The following is an 18,503-nucleotide window of genomic DNA, read 5'->3' on the forward strand; positions in this document are numbered from 1 at the left end:
CCATGATCGATTATCATCCTTCGCTCAACCTAGTTTCCTCTAGAGATAATGATGTATTAGTCTGTAGACCCAGGCGATTAGCTAAGTTTACATATTGACTTTAATTGAGTTCATCTTGATATCATTTTCACTTTTGCATTCATCGTAAAAGCGAATCGGTTTAAAAATAGACATTAAAAGTAGACATGTATATTATTCATATTTTTAATTTGAGAACAGATTTTTTTTTATTCAGATCATATTCAAACTGTGCTAATGAATTAAAACATCAAAGCGTTCAGTAAATTCCGAGTTCCACGGTGCGACATGGCTTGTTAGTATTAATATACATAAATATGGCCGCGTACCGCGTCCTTTTGAAACTGTTAATATAATATAGACATAATCTAATGCAAATACCTAATAGTAGATGCGAGAGCGCATGTATTACTTTACTCTCGACGAGATTCCAATCCGCTTGCGAGCGAACTTCGTCAGGGATCGTATTTGCGTTTCCTATACCGTAACGACACCGCAGTCTTGTATAGCTTAGCATTGATTCTGTGAAACGGTGCCACCTAACTTCCCGTACAAGTACCCCTCCTGCTAAATGAGTTTAGTTTACAATTTAATGAATATGGGCGATTACTCTCTTCTTTGAAGTTCAGCTTCTTCAACGAGTATCAAACTGAATCAATTTCAATGGAACATATGAAACAATAATTGAGATTTTTCAATCTCCCGATTCCTTACCATTTATTTCTATTTTCCTTCAATCATTCTACAATTATTTCGTACCAATTTAATTCTACAACACTGCAGTCCTTCGATAGATACTTCTCCAATCTCTCAATCCCTTGATCCCACAATTTCTTAATTGCTCGACGTCTCGATTCTCTCTCTAATTCCTTTGTCTCCTGCTCCCCGGCTCTTATTCAATTAAAAATTTCCCCTGATGCTATTGCAAACCAACTAAAAGATGAAAGTTTATTTTAACGACACTGTAAAATAATATTGATTAATTATTCTCAATAATTTTCTATTGACATGTGTTCGTTCTGTTACGAATTCAGGGAGGACTACAGGCTGGCTCAATTATTGCCAGAAAAGTCGCGCGATTTCTTCTACAACAATATAAAAGCGGGCGCCGAAAGTGGCTGGGACTTTTCCAACAGGTGGTGCATAGGGAACAACAAGACCGGGATGCTCAGTTTGCTGAACATCTCCACGCAGTATATTATACCTGTCGACCTTAATGCGATTCTGCAGCAAAACGCCCGGCTGCTAGGCGAATTTCACACTCTGTTGGGAAACAATGCGGTAAGCCTCTATTCGGAGAACCTTTTCACCCCATAACTTCCCGGCTGCGGTGCGCAAACAATATAGTTCCGATGCATGGTGTTAGCGAAGTCGTTTAACTTGGTGCACGTGGCTGATTGCCTCGATTCGTTAATTGACTTCGGATTGCGAAACGCGTCTAAATCAATTCACATTACTTAGTCTGGTACGACAAATCGACTCGCATGATGCCTTGGATTAAAACAGATCGTCTTAATTAAAAAAAAATAATATCAGGAAATCTGCACTTCGTTCGAGGAAAGTGTAGGATGTCTTTTTTTAATCTTCGTCGTCCTTGTCTCGCTCGAATCTAATCTTCGCTATATAAGTCTGCCACAATTTCCTCAGATAAATTGGAAGCGTAGGAACAGGAAATCGATATAAATTAATATTTCTTCTACGTACATTTTTAACGCGTTTCGTGCCAAGCTTTTACTCGACTTGTTGTTCAGGTAATTTGATGGTTTGACTAAAGATTTATATATTATCGCATAAAATTTCATGACATCATCAATCTATAAGTAATTAACTTGTTTAAAGTAGTTATCACATCGTTTATCATTTACGGGACACGTGGCGCAGAAATCAGTTCGATTGTAAAAATCAGTCAGATCGAAACTTTTCGATTAGTAAAAAGAACCTGCTGTGTTCGAATTTGTTAAGTAAAAAACGAGGGAAATAAAATATTTAACAAAAGAGGGAGTAGATAAATATACCGAGATAACATTTTGTATTTTTCATTTGTTTCTGTTGGAAAACAATTCTCTATTGTTAACTTTCTTCTTTTAATTTTCTGTACTGATACAGTGATCCAACTTTTAATTCTTATCCATAATGATAAGCAATATGGAAGTACAAGACGCAGATAGTTCCAGTTCTATTTCCAATGAAACAGAACTCCCATTTTAATATAAAACGCTAGTAATGCAATAAAATATATGTTTTCAGCGCATTAAATGTCTACGTATGTCATTTATGGTGTACGTGACCTGAAGATCAAATATAACGTGTACCATAAATTGCATATAACGTGGCACGGTACGTGTTAATAATCAAATATGTGATTCACGGGAAATGGTTTGCGATATTTCAGAAGGCGCAGTATTATGCAAAGATAGCCTCGGAATTCCAAATGGCGATAGATAATGTCCTGTGGAACGCTGAGGAAGGAATATGGATGGATTACGATGTGCAAAATGAAGAACCGAGGAGAGCGTTCTATCCCAGCAACCTCACTCCGTTGTACACGAGGAGTTACAACCGTCAGCAACGCGAGCAGTACGCGTTGTCCGCCGTGAAGTATCTGAAATCGCAAAACATCGACCACTTCTTTGGTGAGTTTAACGATTCATGGTATTCTAAATTATACTCCAAATTAAATGAAGTCAGATATTTTCAATGCGCTCCCAGATCATTTTTCAATTCAATTTTCAATTATAATACAAATCGTTGCAGATCGTTTCATTGCCTTTTCTAATTCAATTTAAGAAATTCAAGAATTTTAATTTAAGGAAGGAACGTAGAGATGCACAGAAGCGACTCCAATAAGAATGAAATCGAATGGAATTGCGATAAGAGACGAATGGTACTTGCTTCTGCGTCTTTAGTTGCACAAAGAAGGACACGTTGATTGTATTGCAACAATGGGCGTGTATACAGTCTAATGTCAGTCCAGTTGATTGAATATGTATTAGATTCTTCCAACAAAGTTATTTTATCAGCGTGTAACATTCAACGTGCAATATACATTTTCATTTCGCAATATCAATTTATAATACTCGTTTATAAATATGAAAAACCGCAATTCTTCAAGACTGCCGCGAGAAGCATAATTTATCTCGTATCAACGTATTTGAATCCGTGTCAAAGTTAACTTATAATTAGAGTACAGATATGCACCGTTCCATTTACATATCAAAGCCCGACGCATTCTGTTCCGAAACGCGAACTTACTAGGAAAATGGCACAGAATTTTTCGTTAGGAACGCATTCAGTTGATAGAAGACATAGAGACGAGGAAAACCGTTTTTGGTTCATCCCGATATCTCAATCCGTTCCGGAGATATGGGCTTTTAAAGTGCCCACTGCTCCGGATCCCTCGGTGTTCCGCCCCACTTCGGTTCCCGGAATCAAAGGGTTATTTTCCTGGAAACGCCGTCACGGGCGCCGTCGCCTGGCCGTCTGGTAGGAGTGGGGCAGGTCTAGAAGTGGGTCAAGGTGCGAGGGAGAGATCCCTGCGTGCAACAAGGACGGTAATGACATTACCGAAAAAATTATAGTTGTCTTTAAAGACCGATATCTCCGGAACCGGAACTGATATTTTAAAGAGGGAACTCCCCCGCTGCTTATAATATGATCTCGTTATCATTGTTCATTGCAAAGTTATAAACATTTAACGTTCTTAGTTTCTTAACTGAATGGTATTTCATTTAGGTACAAGCAATTACATTCTTGTTGTTTCAGCAAAATTATGGTTTATATTGTGCAAAAGGAAATATTTAAAATTATAACAATTTTGTACACTTCCATATCTCGTATTTATTAATACAAATATTATAATTATTCCTTCGTTTTAAGAAACAACTATGAAATATTTATGATACTAACGAAATCTCGTGAGAAGCAAGTATTATGAAAAATGTGATCTGATATTTTCGCCGGCAGTATATCACAACAAGATTGTAATAAATGGAGCTTATTAAACGTAATTTGCGTGTTGAGCAAACGAAGATAACGAGCCTGGGTGAATTAAAACCCGTTTCTTTTCCTGGCTGTCTCGCAGGTGGTACGCCCACGTCGTTGAAGCAAACGGGAGAACAATGGGATTTCCCGAACGCCTGGCCACCGTTGCAGTCGTTCATCGTGATGGGTCTCTATTGGACAGGGGTCACGGAAGCGATGGACTCTGCCCACGAATTGGCTCAGAGATGGCTCGCCTCTAATTACATCGGCTTCATGGAGACCGGACACATGTTCGAGAAGGTACGTTCAGACTATACATTCGCGATAAAAAAACACTATCAAGTTAATTACCATTGAACGCCGTCCCACATTCCCCTGAAATCATTTATCTCGTGATTATCATTTATACAAATTATTATGTGTAACTTATGGGATTTCTTAATTGAAACACGGATGCGGTTTTCGAGTGAGATCAACGAATTTGATAAATGAGTCACGTGTGTTAAATTGTTACATGGAACGGATGAGAATTAATTGGCATTGAAATAGTACAGAAACTAATGTCTCGAAGTGGCATTCAATTTCACTGGGTAAACTAGGCTTTACGGCATATCTTTTCTGACTGATGTACATACCTCCCGCCCGCCGTCTGTTTGGTCGGGAATATCGGGTGTTACAAGATAGACGCATAAATTCACGGTAAAATATTCCTCTCTCGACGAGAGTGCACGTGGATCTGTCAAGATATCCAGAATAAATCCACTGTTCGTTATTCTTCACCTCCCGTCTATGAATTCTCGTGTACGTCGAAACTATTCTTTTTTCACGATTCTCTTCATTTCCCGTTTTTTATGCCGTCCAAGACGAAAGCGCTATTTGTACAGTGATGAAAACTGTCATCGATCTGAATCCTTCATATATGTACATATAACTCTGGTCAAATAAATTTGCTATAACCGGTAACAAACGTCGCTCATACCTCGGAATCATATTCAGAACGTAATTAATGTCTTTTATTGATTCTATAAATTTATTTATAGAATTTAACGACCAAAGTGTTTTAAACAACATTTAAACCAGGCTTCGTTAGTAATTTTTATCCAAGCGATGAAGAAGTTTGATAATTTATAAAAGATTACATGGGGCTTTTAGAAGTTCATTACGTCGAAATTAATTAACTTAAAAGACTCCGAGGGAAGCCAATGTTCCGTAAGTTCGGATTGAAACTTCTTGGTTCACCAGCTTAATAAGAGCGCTTCAATAATAATTTTAAATAGCACGATAATATGTAAGAAAACGGCTGTATATTTTTGGGTGTCTTTAATCGAAAAAGCTTCACGCGATGTTCCATTAGAGCTCCGTTGGATCGGAAAGGGCGATACGAGTGATCTGTACTATAATTATGCCTATACATTTGCACGGAACAATAGTTCTCACGATTACACTTAATATCAGGGAAAATATCAAGATTAATTTGATTGAACGAGCTAGAATTTAAAAACACATTATTCTACGTTTATATAAATGCAGAAATTATTTGTTACTCGTTACCATGTCGTAATTATAATTAAAAAATGAAGACGAAATTAAATACTGTTTGTAAGATAAGAAGATAGATTTACCGTTTGTTATAATCTCCGTGGGACACGGTGTACATACTTGAAAAAGCAGATTTGCATATTAATTCATCTGGTATCCGGGCCGAGGCTCTCACGAATTAAACGCGTTAGTTCTTGAAGAGGAGGAAACTAATGCAAAGAAATGCAAATGGGGTGCGAAGGAAGTAGAAGTGTTCACCCGTAACGCAATTTCCAATCCTTTTGATTACGGAAGCAAAGCCCCGTTTTAAAATCTCCTTAGACTCCTTGAATTATCCATACGAACCCAGTACCAACCCTTCACTTTGAATCGCGTAAACATTTAGCCTGTAATCAGTGTAACGTCCCGAGATTAAAAGGAGCGCCGGTGAAAACCGATCCAAGTTTCGTTGAAGATTTCCGGAAGTTTAATTAACTACTGTTAAGGAAGAAGCTTTAATTATCTATGGGCAGTGATCAGGATTCAGGGGTAATCTCGTGGCAGGCGGAAAATCCGTACGTTCCTGCGAAGTTGTCTTATTGTCAGACGGTGTATGTCGAAAGTTAACAACGGGTGACGCGCCCCGCGTGACTTAATTATCCCTGGTTCGTTTTGTGGAACGGGAACGCCTGGTTACTTGGACGTAATTACCGTTTTAATTGCAGTACGACTCGATCGACCCCGGCAGGGGTGGCGGCGGTGGCGAGTACAATGTACAAACGGGATTTGGATGGTCGAACGGCGTGGTCCTTGAGTTTCTTAACACCTTCCCGGCCATCAGCCTTGAGCAAAGTTAGTTGGACGGACTTTAGCAGGTGAGACTGAGTTGAATAACTTAATTACAACGTTTGCCTATGCACAAGAATCGTTAACGTCTCCATAAATTTATTCTCATTAATTTGCATCGTTATTACGTATTAACTATTATCTTTAGTTATGTTCGCAGGTTTTATTGATGACGCGATTTTCCAACGAATCTAGTCTAAACGGAAAACAGGGCGCAAAAAAGGAAACAAGAAAAACCCACCGTTTGCTCGACTCAAGTCAATGTATCTATACAATATAAGAGAGTTACTCTCTGCCTCCTTACGAATCGCCTCGTCGGTGAACTGTTATTCTTACCTGTGGTAAAGTTAGATATTTATACCATAATTAAATTCCACGAAACGGTTTGGCATAGCCATTTGCTGTAACATTAATACTAGAGAAAAAGATTTAAAAATATTTACTGTAAAATTGTTAACTTACGTGACGACCAATATTTTCTATATTTATCAAATTTTAATAATTGTTAATAATCTAATAAGGTTATTTTATATAACCGATGTTATTAGAAGCGTGTATGAATACTATCTTTTTTTCTTAGTACGGTTGAACAATTCCGTGCATCGATGTCAGTGACATCGTTTCGCGAACCAGTAATTTTTAGTCGACGATGATGAAACACGGGCACAAAAAGGCATAATGATTGCGTACGAAACTCGTCAGTATTCTAATTTAATTGCTAGCTGTAAGTTAGTACCGTGCGTTAACAAAAAAATTAACATGCATTTTTTTGTTTCTGGAGAATGACGCTGGCGGCAAACCTCCGATACATGCATATAATTTTAATTTGTGTATCCGTTACTTTCGAAGAGTGAATCATCTCAATGGGATGTAAATTTGAACTGTGTGAAACTTTGAAAGGTAAATCGCATATGTATAAAAGTAATAAAAAAAGAAAGGAAATTGGTACGGAGAAAGTAAACGTTACTTTCCTACAATCACGTTCCCATTTCGCTATGGACATGGCGCGCGGCCATTTCGGTGGCCGCACGAAGAATTTAAACATAATATTCGCCACCATCCGATATGCGGAATTACCGCAAATTCGGTCGTATCGAGATTCATATTGCGCAGACACTTCGGCTAATACGTAGCGTTCAATGAATTTTATTACACCGTGAAACGGCGAGCGGGGCCAGACGGGAATGGAATGAAATTGCAGAACGCGGTCATTCCTTTCGATTCACTTACCGCGACCGTGTATGATGTCCTGTCCCGGAGTAAAGCTCGCGTTTACGCTCCGCCAGCTTCGAGAGCGTTTGCTCGCTCTTCCAGAAAGCAATAAATGAGAGTTGAAAACGCCGCGTCGCGCCACTCCAGTGCACGTGTCGCGAATACACCCGCCGGTTTTCTATCTGATCTTCCAACCCTTCCCGCGCAGCCATATAAGTGTTTCAATTAAATTATGACATAAAGTGGCGCCCGGCTAACAGCTGCGTAATAATTAGAAATAGAATCGCCGGGTAGAAATGAAGTATTTGCAGGATTTCTTTTGGAACGTGAATTTACATAGAAGCAGATTTCTTAATTAACATGTTCCATTACGAAGACTAGTTGATTTATCAAGAGTAAAAGACAGAATAACATTGTGTCACTTCATATAGAAAATTGCCCTCGTTTCATATGGCTAATATTAAAGTCTGTACACATCGCTTACTCGCCCGCAGCTCGTCTATCTTTCCACATAAAGACAAGGTTGCAACTAAATATCAATGTAAGCGACAGTTTGGCGATTTTACGAGGCTTCATAAAAGATCTCCGCAACATCTTAAGCCGTAGTTGTCACAGTCCTCCTTGGAGCGTTACAGCCTCCCCTGGCCTCGTTAAAAATATGAGACTCCCACGGGCGTTTACCATAATCGCGATGGCCGTGCGCGAAATTGAGTATTAGCCGGGAACAGTTGACACAAACGGCGCCGCGGCGGCGTCGTAAAAATTTTCCGAGACGTTCTCTTCCGTTTTTTCTTCACGTCATAAAAATGAAGTTCAATCTCAAGTTTTAATTTATTCCCATTCCGGGTGACTAGCAGCGTATGCAATAATCGACTCTCGCTTGTTAATTTGCATTTCACCCCCATAGCAATTGCCCACTCCTATTTCCTGGGCTTCATTAAGATAATTGCTATCATTTTAATTTCATTAATGAAGAAACGACCTCGATGTTCTCAAAGTATTTCCGGAGATACGCTCCTCCGTGAAATGGTTCTGTCGCTTTTTTATACATAAATCTCGTTGATGCTGGGATCAAACGGAGATGGGCTACGAAATTTCATTGACAAGGGCACGTGTCTATTCTTTGCGATATTCTCATGCGAACGCGAAATGACTGCGAAGAGATAATCCGATCAACAAACGGACGAGTCAGAAAGAAAGAAATGCTCTTGTAAAATTTGGTCCGTGGAAAGATCGTGAGATTCGTAGTCGCTGACGTTTCAAATAAAAACGAGATATATGAAAATATACACGATACAATATTGTTAAAAGGAATATGAAATGCGAGGGGAACATGTTAGAATTAAAACTGACATTTTAATTGAAAAGTTTCGTCACGGACAAATATGAGATAAAGGATAATGAAAAACTGCTTCACGATCATGACATGAAAAATGTTCGTTGGAATTTTACGTCGAACGTCCAATTCAAGGGAATCTTCCTTTCTCCACTCTCTTTTTTATTTAATTTATTAACAAATTGCAGCCGTGATACAAATTGTATTGGATGTAATGATACACGCGGCGATGCAATAACGCGGCCCGCCATAGACGTCTAGTAACAGGTTAAAGGGTCGATATCAGTCTTCGGTTAATTAATTTCCTCTTTACCCTGTCTTAATTACTCGTAGCGAAACGCTGTAAGGTCGCTGCTGTTGGTTAACGACAGACATAACTCCTCGTACAGCGATTACAATTTCCCTTAGCAAACACGAGGGCGTAAAAAGAGTGCTATATTAGTCCCGTAATCAAGGCATTTGCTAAAATCTCCTTATTTCTTCTGTAGCTCGCCGTTGTTGTAGCCCAACTTGAAGAAATCCTTCAGCACCGCGTTGAACGTTACCGTAACAATACCCTCCACTCTCATGCGCGTGACTGCAATTATAAAGCAAGTTATTACTACCCCCGGTGTTGGTTACTACCCTCGACTACAGTACTCCGCAAAAGTCTTGGACCATTCCTTTTCGTAGCGGCTCGCAGTTATTTTTTATTACACACATTATAGCCAATTATTTTCTTCGAGCTTTTCATTAAATGCAAAATACGTGGAGGAGCAAAGCATTATTATTTTCAATGTACCGTGAGCTTCAGTTAATATCCCGAGTAACTTTAAAGTTCAACGAAGAAGACGAGACAATATCGTACTTAAAGTCATTCATAAAAGCGTTACCGGATGGTTTAATACTTTTGCACAGTGGTGTAGACAGACGGTCAGGAGTTTATGGCGTCTGAGAACCGCGGAAAATAAACTGTATTTCAGTGGCGAGTGGTTCATTCGAGCCACTTTATTCCGCGTTATTCTTGAGGCGGGCGCGAGAATCGTAAAACCGGTGCTGGTCTGCTGGAAATCGCTCCGAACCGCATTCAGCGTCAGCGCATAACGCGGCTCCTCTCTTTAATTATGAACCAGCCGGAGAGACCGATTTTAAAATCTTCAGAAGCGTGCGTTTAATAATTTAATTCACTCTAAAAGTCTTGCTGCGAACTGTGAACCGCTCGGTAAAAATTCTCGGCGGTAGATGTTCACGTCATTCCTTTTAACGAAGAAAATAGAGAGAAAAAAGTATGTGCACGTCATGATAGAAAACTGATCCCGGGCAAGTTGGACGTATCGATTAACTCTCGGTTCGAGAAACAGATGCAGTTTCTCTTTCCAATTCCGTTTTTCAACAAGGCAGAACCCGCGGATGTTAATACGTCTGACGTATTGACTGTCTCTCGTTCGATTCGACTAACTTCAATTTTAATTCGACGTCGGAATGGAATCGAATAGGGGGGAGGGGGCTTAGGACGTATAGTTTTTGCCTTACGTTCTCTACCGCCGCCGGAAGCCAATATCGTCGGATCAATTAGTTCCGGTCTTCTTCCGGTTAACCAGCCCGCGAATCGTTGCAACGTCGACGAGGGCTCCGGGACGTACACCGATACCCTATCGAATTTCATCCGGGTTGTAACAATCATCGTTAGCTAGCGGGATTGTCTGGATAATTAAATTCCTGTTTCATGGTTTAGCGAAGTCGGAAATGGCCAATTATTCATAATAAGAACGGCTCTTAAATAAATTCTCCTGTTATTTTTATACATATACGTTGATCGCTTTCAACGAGACGTTATATTTAATTTCATATGAAATAAAATTTGTCTTATTAAGAATGATTACCGTAATTATTAAAAGATAACTCGCGATGATCTGATTACGATTTAATACCTTTTCTCATGGCGACCGGCTTTCAGCGGTAAATAGCAGACTCCATATCCCCTGATGACGTCGTGGCCGAAGATATCCAACCCGTAAATCGACATTATTAGCTGAGGCCCTAAGGCATGATTCGATATACCAAATATTGACCACGTCTCACGTGCTCAGTGTCACCAATTACTCAGATAATAAAGATTAAATATACACAAGACGTTCAATTAGTAAATCGAGATTCGTTCTTGTGTCGAAAATTATTTTTCACTCACATCCATGAGGGTCGGTACTCTTAAAAGTGGCTTCCAAGGGGAAGTTCCATACGGCTAAATTACGGGGATCGTTGCTGCACTTGCTCATTTGCGTCAAACCCTCTTCGATACCCTAATGAAATACGTGTTACGATACGTATGGAGATGAAACGTTCGAATTGTAAGTAGTATGAGATTTTTGTAATTGCAGAAGAATTTCAAAATTGAATTAATTTATTTTCCATTATATTACAATTAAATCCGGTTTCACACGTTTTTATAACATGGAAAAGTGTCAGTAAAAAAATAGCTTACGGCGACTACGCTCCATTCGGGACCGAAGTGATATCCGTATTTGCAATAAGCATTGTTGATGTCATAAAACTCTGCGTGCTCGATCGAACCCGTTATTGACAGAAAGAATTCACCCTCGACAGACATTGTGACAACTTACAAAAAAAATCGCAAAGCGATATAAAATAGTCGAAGCGCGTTGCAACCCCCGTTTTGCCTATCAGTAAAATTTCACTTCGTCTGTTTCAAGGGTCTCTTTGACAAAACTCTAGCGCTGAGTAAACGAGAAGCATTAGCTCTAGATATATTTATATACTGGTACCGGCTGATGCCTTTTGTGTACTATTAAGCGAACCAGTCGCCGTGGCAACGAAGCATGCGCCTCAGTTTTACGGAACATGTGACACGTTTTCACAGTCGAAAGATCCCAACTGCCGGAATTTTCTCTTTTAGTATTTAGGAAACGGCTGTCATACCGGCTAATTGCTGAACGTGTCAGTGGCAGCGTGCATTGTGTCTGCAAATGCCGCGGTATTAAACGTTCGGAGCTATTAAAGAGTCCCCCTCATTTTGTACTGAGATGCTAGCTGACTCGTAATTGCTGCAGGTTTAATTACGCGGGTCAAATTTAGTATAATCTACATGCGGGGAAAGTTTGCGTCGAAAATAAATAATATTCATTTTACGAATATATACGATTAATAGAAAGTTAAATGGAAGTATTTCAGTTGTGACAATATTTAAATAATTAAGTAGCGATTATTTGGATTTTTATTTATAACAATTTTTGTATGTCGAATTTTAAATTGGAATAGAGATTCAGTAATTAACCCCAGAATATTGAAAACAAAGGATAGTTTTTCAAAGTGGACATAATTCTCATAATCACAGTATTTGCTTGACAATCGTATCGACCGTTATTGATAGATTAAGATTACGTCTTTTAACTAATATTGCCCTAAATCATCTCAGAATTCAGCTTCATTTTTTCTTGAAACAGGGTAAGTAATCTCACACACATTTGATTCATTAAATTACATTGAAATCGACAAGATAATTGTTAATGTAAAGGTTGTTAAAAAAAAAATATCACATGATTATAGAATGCAAAAAATGCACTCCGATTTAGTTTACCCTTCTAAGGAACGTAGTAGCAAGTGGATAAAAATAAGTACAATAAGTTCGCTGTTCAACGTTTTATTTTCTCGCGTAACAACAGCAAATCTTACAATCTGATGGAATTAATGTCTAGAAAACGGTATAACGATGCGTCCTACATTGCGAACGACGTATGGATGTAGTATGTACAAGAAGGTTCCGTCGCTGACGCGGGGCGTGGGTGCGTGACGACGCGATCACCGCGTGCCATCGGCGGGCTGTACACGATTTAAAAATGAACACACGTTGGCACGCGCGGGTCGCAGTCTTATCGGCGCGTGGAACTTTCCTCAGTTCGCACGCGAGCCCCACTCTCCTAGTTCGCCGCGACATCTAAAATAACGATTCGATTTCACGTCTCTACGACTTACTTACACTAGAAGCGAAGATTAAATCCATTCTCCTCCCCTTTCACAATTTTTTTTACCCGGTTCGTTTCATCACTGACTGATGGCAGACGTTCGTTGAGGTATTGTCGCGAAGAAAACATGTACAGTCGCACCATTGCCGTTGCGTCTCACGGTGCAGTTACGTTTTTAAGTAAATTCTCTCTCGCCGCTTCGTTAGCGACTCGCTTTACTGTTTAACGCAAATCTACTCAGAAAAATTAGTGTCATACCGATCATTCCCCGTTCTGCTTCGCGTTCGGTATACACGTAACTAACTACGAGATCGTGCACGTCTCCTTTCGACGGTTTCCCCGCGTTCTCACGAGCCTCTTTATTGGCCCGCGATTTCCTTCATGCGGTTCAACGCCGAACCCGCCTTGAACCAGGAGATCTGTTGCTCGTTCATGGTGTGGTTTAGGGTGATGGTATCCACTTTGCCATCCTTGTGCTTAATCTCGGCTTTCACCGGCTGTGAATCAAAATAAAAGCTCTCTCATTAAATAACTCGATTAATCAATTAATAATAAGAAAATTAAGAGTAAATTGAAAAATATTAATGTACCTTGCCAGGCGCAAGGTCTTTCAACCCGAGAAGGCTGATCTTGTCAGTAGGATCGATCTTATCGTAATCGCTAGGGTTGGCAAATGTCAACGGCAACAGACCCTGCTTCTTCAAGTTCGTTTCGTGGATACGTGCAAAACTCTTGACGATTATCGCGCGACCGCCTAGATGTCTGGGTTCCAGAGCTGCGTGCTCTCGGGACGAACCCTCTCCGTAGTTCTCGTCGCCCACGGCCACCCACCTCACGTTCTTCTTCTTGTAATCTCTGGCCACGTCCGGGACTTTGCCCCATCCGCCTGTCAGCTGATTCTTCACGTTGTTCATCTCATTGTTCTCCGAGTTCACGGCTCTGCGGAAAATTGAGTACCATTCTTTAATATTCGAGGGTTTCGCAAAATTTTACTTCAATGAGAATTTATATAGTCTTTCATTATTTGACAGAACTGAGTTTAAGGTATTTACCCAATGAACATGTTGTTCGAGATATTGTCCAAGTGGCCACGGTATTTCAACCATGGGCCAGCAGCTGAGATGTGATCCGTAGTGCATTTTCCTTTGACTTTGATCAAAACTGTCAAATCGGTGAGGTCCTTGCCATCCCATTTGTCGAACGGTTCCAATAATTGTAATCTTTCACTCTTCGGGTTTACGTCTACTTTCACTTTCCTTCCGTCAGCAGGTGGTGCATCGTAGGTGTCCTCTCCAGCGTCGAAACCACGGCTCGGAAGCTCGTCACCTAAAAGATTTTTTCTAATTAATAATTCTAATTTGAAGTATTAAAAAAATCGTAGCTGTCTTCATTGACTTGGCAAATGGATCTTGTTGTTTTCAATCAGCATTTACAAAAATTATTTCGAAATAGATTCGCATTTGTAAACAGTATTTATCAAATTATGAAATAGCCAGACTAAAGAACAGAGGGACTTTGTTTCTCTCGAAAAAAAGCCAGACAGATTGACTCATTCCTGTTATCTCTCTGTTATTTGTAAAAAAGTTGCGCTTACCGAAAGGGTCTTTGAGGAGGAACTCCTTTCCATCTTTGCCTTTGAGCTTATCGCTGAGCGGATTGAAGTCTAGACGGCCGGCAATCGAGAGGGCAGTGACAAGTTCAGGGCTGGTGACGAAAGCGTGAGTGGACGGGTTCGCATCGTTACGACCCGTGAAATTACGGTTGTACGAGGTCACGATGGTGTTCTTCTCGCCTTTCTTTACGTCCTTACGATCCCACTGACCTATGCAAGGGCCACACGCGTTCGCCAGAACGATGCCTCCGAAATCTCGAAGAATCTTCGCCTAAATCACAAACAAATCATCAATTTAATATTCTAATTAATAAGAAATAAGAAAAACAATAAATGTCGTAAAATCTTCAAGTATTTCTTGTTATTTCGAAAGTTCGCAGTATCTCTGCGTTTCGAAAGTTAAAGGTTTTTTCCAAATTTTTTTGTAATACCGAAGATATGCAATATTAGTCAATCCTATCCAGAGTCCAACTGGAAAAAGTTATTATTTCATTTCCCCGATAAAAATTGCTATACTTCGTAATCCGAATCGATGTCATTGTCAGAATTGACAACTCATTTTTTCCTCACACGCGCCGTCGAAAATACATTGGGAACCAAATTAAGAATTGGCGTAGGCCGCGTAACTTGTTGCTAACTGACATGTACCAAGGCTTGGCCGGGTTCCAACGTGGCTGTGCAACCTCTGCTTTACTCCGAGCTTTCATAAACCGCATTTATTCTAGAAAGAGACTTACGATTCCGTCACGTTCAATGGTGGCGCGGATTTGCTCGGACCCGGGCGTGACGTTGAACACCGACTTCGCTTTCAGACCGTTTTCGATGGCCTGTTTTGCGATGTTCGCGCATCTGCCCATGTCCTCGTAAGAGCTATTCGTGCAGGAACCGATCAGCCCGACCTTGATTTCGTTCGGCCAGCCGTTCTGCTTGGCAGTGCTACCTGATTAGAAATAATTTCATCCTTTCGTGAATTTTTTGTCGAAATTCATACTTTCTAAATATTGAACCTCAACAAATTCAAACAAGGAATTGAAAAGAAATCTTTACATACCCAATTTGGAAATGGGATGAGCGAGATCAGGCGTGAACGGTCCATTCACGTGCGGCTCCAGCGTCGTCAAATCCAACTCGATGACCTGATCGTATTTGGCATTAGAATCGGCAGTCAATAGCTCTTTATGTTGATCAGCGGCTCCAGCGATTGCGCTGCGACCAGTAGCCTTCAGATAATCCTGCATGCGACAATTGTATGGGAAGATCGAGGTAGTAGCACCGATTTCGGCACCCATATTACAAATAGTAGCCATTCCCGTGCAACTGATGCTGTCCACGCCAGATCCAAAGTATTCCACGATAGCTCCGGTTCCTCCCTTCACAGTCAGAATACCAGCTACCTTTAAGATTACATCCTTCGGGCTTGTCCAACCCTTCAGGGTTCCCGTCAACTTCACACCGATGACTTTCGGACATTTCAATTCCCATGGGATGTTGGCCATCACGTCGACAGCATCGGCACCGCCGACGCCGATACACAGGCAGCCCAGGCCACCGCCGTTCGGCGTGTGGGAGTCGGTACCGATCATCAACAAGCCTGGGAAGGCGTAATTTTCAAGTATGATTTGATGGATGATACCCGAGCCTGGGTTCCAGAAACCGACTCCGTACTTCGCGCCAGCGGTCTTCAGGAAGTTGTACACTTCCTTGTTGATGTCCTTCGCTCGTTTCAAGTCCTGAGTGCCACCTGTCTGCGCTTCGATCAAGTGGTCGCAGTGAATTGTCGAGGGAACGGCAACCTTTGGCAATCCTGAAACATTAATTTTCATAGAAAGAGATATTAGTGAATTAAATGAAGAGGGGAAAGATATATTAAAGGAAGTAGTGATTGAACGATGGGTACCTGAGCTGATAAACTGCAACATGGCCATCTGAGCAGTGGCATCCTGCATGGCCACGCGGTCCGGTCGCAGCCTAAGGTAGCTGGTTCCACGAACGATTTCCTGATTCTTGGGATCATCAAGATGAGAGTATAATACTTTTTCGGATAGAGTCAGTGGCCGGTTCAATCTGGAACCAACATTTCCGATTAGAAAATCGTCGTTTAAAGACTGTCAATTAAAACCTTGCCTTTTTTTCACGATCTTAAGATTCTCTTCCAACTTGTCGTAAGGGAGGTAGCTGGTGCTGTCGAATTTCGACATTGCCACCTTCTGGGCAGCGAAGCTCAATGCGCTCGCGCTGAAACATCTTTGCTGAATGTCTGTAGCGAACGCGGTGAGCCTCTGCAAATGATTAAAAAAAATACTGTTTACATTTTAATTTAAATTAAATTCATGCGGAATTTAATTAACAATTCTTATAATATTCAGAGACATTAAAATTCAGAAATATTACAATTGAGAAACCGTCACATTCCTTACTTAGTTTACATAATCGCGATGTTATTTATCTGGGCGCGTGCTGCGATGGTCGGTCAATATTTCATTGACAACAACCACGTTTTGCGACGTTAACAAGGACGGTATAAGCTCATAAAAAGAACTATACATGCAGATAAATATTATTAACACCAGTGTTCCCCTTTAGAAAAAGAAACAGTCGTTATGTTGACACAATAGCTATTACATTTCACTATGTGCTCAACTTGTTGCGTGCATGTGACGAAATAGTATGAATAGATGCGCCTATATGCATCGATCGTTATGTAATTCGATTATTTGTGGAGACAAAAATTTTGCACTTTCCATCCCCGAATCGGCTCCAGACGATTTAACAAAACAACGTGACAGGAAAGCACACAAAGATAGGAGTATAATTAGCAGTGATTCGAAAACATTCGTTATCAGCTGTTGTATGCTCTTTTATCAGTCAACACAAATTACAATGGCATTCTCACACGAAACAAAAGGACTGGGTTTATTTCACATTCGACTCGGCGCGCCATGTAATCGCGAATATATACGTCGCTGCGCAATCGCCGTGCGAAGGAATAATCTCGAGTCCTGTGCTCTCAAAAATTGTACAGCCATAACATAACGCGAACCGATTATGTAACATCGAAATGAACGTTCACACGGTTATCAGTCTAATCAACCCCGCCGTTACTTCCAGGCTGGAGCACTGCAGCTGTTATCAATGCTCCATCGCTGCCAATGCTTTCCGAAATGACTGAACCCCGTGCACGAGAATTGCAAGTTATGAAGTGATCAAATGTCATAACGAGAACGTAACGAGATCTTTATTGCACGTCTTGTGATGATAATTGTAGGAGCAAAGTGCGAAACGCAGTTAATTCGTGACAGAGAAATGGTCGTTTTCAGATTACGATTGAGCAGAGTCGAACGGGAATGCATCCGCGTTGAACGGTCGATAGGCCGCCGCTCCAAAATGACACTGTCGACCTTGGTAATGGTGTCGAGCGGTCGAGATTGAAATAGGCGATCGGTCGCACCGGCACAGAATCGTCCCTCTCAACGCGGTGCCCTTGTTCTTTTCGATTCACTGAATGGTTTCTACGGTTCATACCTGGCCTCGAAGGATTCGAGTGCAGTAGGACATTTTCGTGGTAAATGGTCTCCCAGAGGCGTGGTGGTTCGCGAGAGACTGGTTCTGTCGAACGTGAAAAGGTGCAAGCGCAGGCGCGAGGCTTAAATAAAGAGGAAACCCGTTTTATACTCCGGTGGCAGCCCTTCTCAAACCGGCCACTAGAGAACTGAGGGAAACTCGGTTTCGTTTGGTTTCCTGGTGTCGATGCAGAAAGCCCGCACGCATGCGCTATCAGTTTATCTCGTTCTCTGGTTTGAATAACAATTTCAATACTTGGAACGAGATACTGGCGCCCCCGTTCTGATGCCGTTCCTGAAGAGACCTCCTCGTTGCTGGCGAACCAATCGGAGTCGACGTGCCTCGAACGAGCGATGGACTCGAGCCACTTCGAGTCACTTTCAAGCTATCAAAATCCTTTCGATATGAGACAAACCTGTTGGTTTTCAATGATGATAGCTTGAAGAGCAAGCCACAATTT

At 40.9% G+C, this 18,503-nt stretch overlaps 3 protein-coding genes across 7 annotated transcripts in view; 1 reads left to right on the forward strand and 2 right to left on the reverse strand.

Moving 5' to 3' along the window:
- Nucleotides 1-7,315, forward strand: part of LOC108626035 (trehalase) — a 23,291-nt gene extending 15,976 nt beyond the window's left edge. For 2 of the 3 annotated variants that reach the window (XM_018026436.2, XM_026814453.1), the window contains exons 6-10: nt 1,053-1,299; nt 2,411-2,651; nt 4,100-4,299; nt 6,243-6,392; nt 6,512-7,315. In XM_018026436.2, coding sequence (XP_017881925.1) covers nt 1,053-1,299; nt 2,411-2,651; nt 4,100-4,299; nt 6,243-6,374 — 820 coding nt within the window. In that variant the 3' untranslated portion in view covers nt 6,375-6,392; nt 6,512-7,315. The remainder of the gene's footprint in view (nt 1-1,052; nt 1,300-2,410; nt 2,652-4,099; nt 4,300-6,242; nt 6,393-6,511) is intronic. The other variant, XM_018026437.2, reaches the window with a different exon arrangement.
- Nucleotides 4,292-12,429, reverse strand: LOC108626061 (B9 domain-containing protein 1). 3 transcript variants are annotated; one of them, XM_018026468.2, is made up of 6 exons: nt 11,373-12,429; nt 11,079-11,190; nt 10,822-10,930; nt 10,424-10,542; nt 7,594-9,488; nt 4,292-4,374 (listed from the first exon to the last, which is right to left on the reverse strand). In XM_018026468.2, exons 1-5 carry the CDS (start codon nt 11,496-11,498, stop codon nt 9,385-9,387), a joined length of 570 nt encoding a protein of 189 aa, XP_017881957.1. In that variant the 5' UTR covers nt 11,499-12,429; the 3' UTR covers nt 4,292-4,374; nt 7,594-9,384. The 3 variants fall into 3 exon arrangements, with proteins under 3 accessions (XP_017881957.1, XP_026670262.1, XP_026670261.1); XM_026814461.1 differs by lacking the exon at nt 10,424-10,542; XM_026814460.1 differs by lacking the exon at nt 4,292-4,374 and having other exon boundaries at nt 9,406-10,542.
- Nucleotides 12,430-12,532: 103 nt separating this feature from the next.
- Nucleotides 12,533-18,209, reverse strand: LOC108626226 (putative aconitate hydratase, mitochondrial). The gene is made up of 9 exons (XM_018026799.2): nt 18,005-18,209; nt 16,607-16,761; nt 16,380-16,546; nt 15,534-16,286; nt 15,220-15,422; nt 14,465-14,753; nt 13,923-14,196; nt 13,461-13,809; nt 12,533-13,367 (listed from the first exon to the last, which is right to left on the reverse strand). Exons 1-9 carry the CDS (start codon nt 18,035-18,037, stop codon nt 13,230-13,232), a joined length of 2,361 nt encoding a protein of 786 aa, XP_017882288.1. The 5' UTR covers nt 18,038-18,209; the 3' UTR covers nt 12,533-13,229.
- Between the last annotated feature and the right edge of the window lie 294 nt (nt 18,210-18,503).

This window comes from Ceratina calcarata, unplaced genomic scaffold, assembly GCF_001652005.2.
Source record: "Ceratina calcarata isolate Rehan_Ccalc_2016 unplaced genomic scaffold, ASM165200v1 scaffold39.2, whole genome shotgun sequence".
Classification (NCBI taxonomy): domain Eukaryota; kingdom Metazoa; phylum Arthropoda; class Insecta; order Hymenoptera; family Apidae; genus Ceratina; species Ceratina calcarata.